At 34.1% G+C, this 7,037-nt stretch overlaps 2 protein-coding genes across 2 annotated transcripts; one reads left to right on the forward strand and one right to left on the reverse strand.

The window, feature by feature from the left end:
• The first annotated feature begins 83 nt into the window (after positions 1-83).
• Positions 84-2,763, forward strand: LOC123682659 (protein snakeskin). Its single transcript, XM_045621405.1, has 4 exons — positions 84-239; positions 1,842-2,038; positions 2,102-2,231; positions 2,289-2,763. Exons 1-4 carry the CDS (start codon positions 189-191, stop codon positions 2,397-2,399), a joined length of 489 nt encoding a protein of 162 aa, XP_045477361.1. The 5' UTR covers positions 84-188; the 3' UTR covers positions 2,400-2,763.
• Positions 2,764-3,546: 783 nt separating this feature from the next.
• LOC123682658 lies at positions 3,547-5,153 on the reverse strand. Its single transcript, XM_045621404.1, has 2 exons — positions 5,001-5,153; positions 3,547-4,060 (listed from the first exon to the last, which is right to left on the reverse strand). Exons 1-2 carry the CDS (start codon positions 5,058-5,060, stop codon positions 3,611-3,613), a joined length of 510 nt encoding a protein of 169 aa, XP_045477360.1. The 5' UTR covers positions 5,061-5,153; the 3' UTR covers positions 3,547-3,610.
• Positions 5,154-7,037: the final 1,884 nt, after the last annotated feature.

Genomic DNA, 7,037 nt, shown 5'->3' on the forward strand with positions numbered 1-7,037 from the left:
TTTCTCAACTGTTTGATCAGTTAGTCAGTGGATACGAAATATCTAATTACCTTTTATCTCTTATCAGAGATTACACCTGTCCTATCTCTCTTGTGTTTCAGTGTATGCGGAATATAGGTACTCTCATTTTGTTGCGGTTTGCTAGACATAATATTTTCATCTAAGAGTTTTTTTTATTAGTGAACAAAATGACCAGTGTAGAAACAATTGGGGCTATTGCAGTTAGAGTAGTGAAATTGGTAAGTGAGAATCTTAAAATCATTAGCTGAATTTGATTATTTCATTTGAGGTGGAGATCTTATTCCTTATAGGGCGTATCTTTCTTTCAGTATCTTACAGATGATGAAAGGAATTCAAATATTTACTACATCTTGATATAGTTCATATTCTAGAACATCAAATTTGCATTAATTAAAAAGTTTTAATCGTTTTCTTTCCGATTTTTTTCACCCTGGGTATTTTGAGAGTAGTTAACAACTTTTTCTTTTATTGTATAAAAAAGTTTCTCAATCAACATTAGTCCATCGTTCTGGATAAATTGAAGTTATAATACTTCTATTTTTACGGGCATATCAGAATGTGGTATTGAAAAATAAAGTGCTTTCTATGTAATGTAAGTACATCAAAAACTAGAAGAGTAGAATTATACTGATCATCAAAGTTCTAACAGAGTTAGTCTATAATGATTTTTGAATGGAAATATTTTTCTCTGCTTCTGTGGTTATTCCGTTCATTCTTCCACATCTTGTAGAACAAAATCGTGCGAGAATATATCAGAAACGCACAGTTTTAATGGTTATATTTTATTATTCTATGTTGGTATTCCGAACTTTCCGCCACGGCTTTATCTGTCAATTCATCAATGTGCCTTAAAGAAATCAGTTCTGCCAACCAACATTTTTCAATGAAAAAATCACTAAAATATATTTATGGAAATATTTCATTAATTTCAATGAAAATGCAATGAATTAGAGAAAATAATGTATAATACTCGTACAGAAGGCTCATTCTACCACTCGTTCATTCCAAAACTCGCCACTTCGTGGCTCGTTTTTGAATTTTGAACTCGTGGAAGAATATCAATGCCTTCTGCACTTGTATTATAAATAACTATTCTGAACTCGATAATTCAATCGAACAATAGCAATATGTCATACAGGATTCTTCGATTTGAATTCATGAACTGTCATATGATTCATGAAAGAAGAAAAAAAATATGGGAATCTGGCGTTGATCTCTGGATGATTTTAACCATTAGCATTTGGAACATCTCTCAAAACATTTTCTGGGTCAAACCTCGAACGTAAATAAATGGAACGTACGAAGTCAAATATTTAGGAAGAACTTGTTCCTTTGCCATTATCAGATAGATCAAATAGAGCAATATTTGTTTAAGTAGGTTGGTAGTAGGTTCGTTGTTAAACGAAATTCCTTCTGAATAATTTTTTCTCTCTAAAACTATTAGTTTATTCCAACTGCCTTCATAATGAAATAGAGTTCATTGAACCTGCTCAACCATGGACGCCCGCAGAAATTTTTCTCAGGGGGGGAAAATGAAAATTATTGAAAAACGATAAGGCGTCCATAATTGTCATTGAAAATCGGAAAATTGTGGAGAATCCATTACTTTCCTTTTTTCCATGCCCTTTGGATTGAGAAAGTAATATTGAGGGTGTTGTGCTGAAAAATGTGGCAATCAATATCTCAGGGGGGCCATGGCCCCCCCTGGCCCCCCTGCGGGCGCCCATGTGCTCAACCTATAGTGATAATTGAAAAAAGACATAGAGATCCATAATGAATCTTTGATTTTCTTCGAATATCCAATATTTTTTCTGTTTCAGGTCCTTAACCTGATTATCCTGATACTGTACAGAACAGGCAACCATGGAAAATTTCTTGGTGTCGGAGGGACCTGGAATTTGAACGAAATAAAAGCTCCAGATGTTGAAATAATAGCTTCTGGAGTTTTCGTTGGTTATTTCATATTCACAGCAGTTTCATTGATGAGCCTCCTTTTCGGTACCAGGGATAACAAGGTGTAAGTAAACGTTGCAATTTATATCGAAAATTCCTTGACTCAAGGATACTTCCTCTTTTCTAGATATTTCACAGATGTGATCATGGGAGTCATTGGAGTCTTCATGTGGCTCACAGTTGGGGCTGCAGCATTGCACTACTGGATTGGTTACATCAACGAGAACAAATATGTGAATGTTTCTTCAGAAAGAACGGTGAGAAACATAATGTTTTGAAGTATCTTATCGCTAACTGTGTATGATCTATTTCAGGTTGGATTGATCATGGGATCACTCTGTATACTCACAGCAGCGTTGTACTTGTTGGATTCTGTTGTTTCTGTACTTTTTGTTGTTAGAGAAAAACTGAATGGACAATACTAAGAATTTTCAATGTTATATCTCAATGCTATATGAGACGTTTGTATTTTGTATTTTTTTACTATAAAGTAAGACCGTTCAGTTCATGAAGAACTGAGTTTCAGAATGACAATAATCAATAGTTTAGTTTATTTGAGAGTTCCCAATAAATCTCTTCACTATATCATAATCAGATTAAGAAGAGGATGAATGACTTTATTATCTGAAGATATACTGAATGCTTTTTCTGAAACATTTTTATTGATTTATGACATTACACTTTTCAAAGCCTTCATACTGTACAAATTCGAGCATGTTAGATCAAACCATCTTATTTCATGAACTTATGTACCATACATTGAATAAAACCGATTTTTTTCTAAATTAAGGTATGACTACTATGTGCCAATCTTCTTGGGAAGTAATATCTGTCCCATCCTCCTAAAACCCTTTGGATTAACCAATCTGTCAAAGATACTATTCCACACGTTATCATCATCACTCCAAGAGGTATCAAAGACATACCCTGTATTTCCACATGTGGCTTAAAGCAAGCTAAAATCCCAAAACCTAAGTTGATGATCCCTAATACGAAAAGTGTGGTCTTCTCTAGAAGTACATTGGGACGATCCTGTATATAAGATACTATGAAAACTACGGATATCAGCAGGTATCCTGCTGATCCGCTTATAAAGAACACGTGGTATTCCCTGTCTATCCAATACCTCACATGATTTCTGGCCAGATGTACACTCAGCACCAACGATGAAATCTAGAAAAGTATTATATTTTGTTAGAAGTCGAGAAAATAAGTATTTGGTCTGCAGTTAATGAATTGGACCTTTTTTGGAATGTAACCACCAATTTCTCATTTGAGAAATGCAATCGTTTTTGGTGAATTGCTTCACACATTTTCTTTTACTACCAGAGAACTTTTGATATTGACAATTGACTTTATAACGTTGAAACTGTCATAAAAAAATCTAAAAATCACCAAATCAGGAGGTGACACAAAAATCCACTGATTTTTCATGGAATTCAAGTAGGTTGTACCGTTCTGATGAGCGTAAAAGGTGAAATCAATTGAAAAATATTGGCCCAAGAAAAACCTCCTGTGGAATACCACTCTAAACAGAAAGAAGTGAAGAATGAACTCTCTATAAACACTTAATCGAGTTTAAGCAATTTAATACAACTCATATACCCTCAGTATAATATGAATATGAAATTATAAGTTAGGTGGTAAATGTAACCCTTCCTTCTTGTTTGGGAGTAGAGGGGCTGGACCACCAATCGTTTATATGCCTTATGGGGTTCCTCTCCCTCCTAAGATCTCTAGGCCAGTCTATATATATGATACACAGAAGATCAATCAAAAACAACACCCCAGTTATAATGAAGAAGATGCCAGAAATCAAGAACTCTATGGTTACTAAGTCGGAATCTCTCAATGTGAAATAATAGTAGAGGTTCATGGTGGCGCTGACAGCGTGCATTGGAATTCCCACCAATAGGAACGTTGATTCGGTAAAATGAGAAGTTTCTTCAGTGACGTACTCTGTTATAAGAGTACCGCAGATCAGGAAGTAGGTGAAGGCAGTGCACTGCAACAGGTGGTAAGTATGTATGCTGTGGATCTCGATATAGGTGGAATAGATCAGATAAACGGTGACCACGCTCAGAATCTGGAAAGAAATTATGGTCTGGTGAATATCAGGAAAAAGGCACAGAGTGGCAACGCTGCCTTCCGAAATTTCAGGGACGTAGAATCGAAATGGCAACGTGGGGAAAATTTTGGAGATGTTTCGAAGATGTACAGAAGGAGTTTTTTGGGAGATATCGTTCTTCTTGATAGTTGGTTTCAGCATCAGGGTTTCATATGCCAAAATATATCCTAATTCCCACTTTACAATCTTATCAATATTATAAGGCTTTGTTATAGAATACGTGTTGCACTTTTATTGATATGCTGAGGTTGAGTTGAGACACAGTAACAAAACCTACACAAAATACAAGAGAGAATCGCCACATAGTCTGAACTGTTTGAATGAATAAACTATCAGCACTGAAGATAGAATGAAATCTATTATGATATATTAGTTAAAAATCGATTAATATAATCTTTATGTCAAAATAGAACAATACCAGGTTCTTCTGGAGTATTTTGGGAAGAATTATTTCAAGCAGATTTACAGAAGGATTTCACCTACAACAGAATCTACCCTGAACAAAAAAATATTAATAGTAAATCTGCCAAAAAAGTTAATCCAGTTGAGGCTACCATCACAAGTAACCATAAGGTATTCTTTTTAGACAAATGTACCGTCTTCTCTCCTATATACAATGCTAGTACCACAACAATAGTGCTCAAAATACTCCAAACTGCTCCAGTTATAAGCAACACCTTCTCTGTGGCTTTTTCAGATTTTTTCCTAAATTGCGTACCAATCAGAATTAAGGACGCAATAAAGTAAGTAGAGAGAAAACTGAAAACGATATTGAAATACCGTATATCGTATATATCTATGTAAGAATCGAATATATGAGTTAGACCCAATGCTGTAAGTATCTGAAAGATGAAATTTTGAAACAGATAAATTGAGTTGTGCTTTCGAGAGTACTTACCGCCTCGAGAATTTTCATCCAGAACCCAGGTATCCTGATGACTACCCAGAAGTTGTTCATTTTCTAGTGGGGCCTCAAGTTTGACCCAGTTGAAAGTCATAATTTTTTCATTGTGCTTGACACGTGTCTTGTTGAGAATGATCTATACTGAAATCTATGGGATTGATTTCTGTGAATTGGAATATCTGTCATAACGTTATATTTATTGATATAAGGAGAATCTTTTGCGATTTATAATATGGCAACGTCGGAGCATTTTTAATCGCAAATTTTTCGAATTGTTTTTCTCTAATTCTGTGGCAAATATATCAGATTCACACTGATTTCATGGGTATATTTTATTATTTTATGATAGTAATTGGAACTCTCCTGCCACGGATTCAACTATTCTCTGTCAAGTTTGTGATACAGAAAACTGCTCTGGCAACCAACATTTTTCTATGCAAAAATCAATGAAAGATATTCATGAAAATGCTCCATTAATTTAAATGAAAATAATGTTACAAAACTCAACTAGAATTGAAGTAATATTCAGAGTTTCGAATTCTCATCATGACACTTTCTGAAATTGGACCATTTTTCTAAAAATTCTGAATGAACTTTTAATTCACCAATGAAACTAAAATTTTCGAGAATCTTGAAACCCATCTTCACTTAGGAAACCTCTAGAAAAACAATTCATTGTTCAAGAAGATTGAATATATGAAAAATATTAATAATGTTGCCAAGACAGATAAAAAACGAAACATATTCCAGATAAAACTTCCATCTACTTCACAAACAAAGAAAATCATTCAACTGAGAAGCTATTAATCATATTTGAGTCCTAGATCACCTTTAATGTTTCAATAACGAGCAAAGTTATCTCTTTCAAAGTTTTTATGGAAAATGTCATAATGTACATAAATGAATGTGGATGGCATCATTATAACTTAACTGCAGTCTGTTGAGTCTTTTCAGTCTGAGAAGAAGAATTTTCTTGCGAAATATATCGGCGATCTTGTGTCCTTGTTATTCATCCTGGAGATTCTGTCATGGTTAGTTATGTGGATAAGCGGATGAGAATGCATATAATGAAGAGATTAAGAGATAAGGGGGTGTAGATCTTCCAGAGCCCTGTCTGAGATGTTTACCAGGTTAGAAAAGGGGCCTTACGAACTCATACGAATAACTCGAATGTTGATGATATAACAAAAAAGGAAGTAAATGAGGACGACATGTGAACAATTATGTTCCCGAGGAGTCAAAAAAAATTATAGCTAAAATCAGCCAAAGGGTTCAAGAAAAAAACTACAAACTACGTTGAGATTTTGTTCTGTGCTTATACGGTATTCCTGAATTGATTTTAATAAAAAAAATCTTACAAACATGGACCCTTAAATGCTTTGTCTTCAAGAAACAGAATGTTATTACTTGTAGTCTTACTTTGTTGTGATGATTAAACCAGTTTATCAAATCTTTATTAATCTTCGCTACAGATTGGGTAAATAAGTACCAAAACTTATAATAAATTTATTCATCGCAACTAACTAACTGGATCTTTATAAAAATTTAAATTTTCCTAAAGATTATTAGAGAATTGTGTGAAATTTTTTTCTCGAAATTGGAAGCTGATACGACAAAATTACAATAAACCAAAAAGGGCAGTACTTACTTGACCAAAGTTTCTTTTATATTTTAATAGGGCTTGACCTGATATTCAAGCTTCTTGACTTGAGATCGGCTTGAAATCAACTCAAGTCAAGTAGCTCAAACCTTTTTCGGTGTAAACTATATAGGAATTCACGACTTGACTTGATACTCAAGCTTCTTGACTTGATATTCAAGCTACTTGACTTGATATTCAAGTTACTTGACTTGAACTTGAGTTGATTTCAAGTCAAGTCAATATTGACTTGAGCTTGGCTTGAAATTGATCTTGACTTGGGCTTGAGTTAATTTCAAGTCAAGTCAAGCTTAACTTGAGCTCTACTTGAAATCAACTCAAGTTCAAGTCAAGTAGCTGGCAAATCAAGTCGAGTAGCTTGAAAATCAAGT

Source organism: Harmonia axyridis, chromosome 6 (assembly GCF_914767665.1).
Source record: "Harmonia axyridis chromosome 6, icHarAxyr1.1, whole genome shotgun sequence".
Classification (NCBI taxonomy): Eukaryota; Metazoa; Arthropoda; class Insecta; order Coleoptera; family Coccinellidae; genus Harmonia; species Harmonia axyridis.

Bases quoted from the DNA above. Each gene is read 5' to 3' on its own strand.
- LOC123682659 (XM_045621405.1), top strand. From the start codon at position 189: ATGACCAGTGTAGAAACAATTGGGGCTATTGCAGTTAGAGTAGTGAAA. The intron at 2,039-2,101 runs GTAAGTAAACGT...CCTCTTTTCTAG, and splicing joins GGTACCAGGGATAACAAGGT to ATATTTCACAGATGTGATCA. The intron at 2,232-2,288 runs GTGAGAAACATA...GATCTATTTCAG, and splicing joins ATGTTTCTTCAGAAAGAACG to GTTGGATTGATCATGGGATC.
- LOC123682658 (XM_045621404.1), bottom strand. From the start codon at position 5,060: ATGAACAACTTCTGGGTAGTCATCAGGATACCTGGGTTCTGGATGAAA. The intron at 4,061-5,000 runs GTAAGTACTCTC...ATTTCTTTCCAG, and splicing joins GGATGAAAATTCTCGAGGCG to ATTCTGAGCGTGGTCACCGT.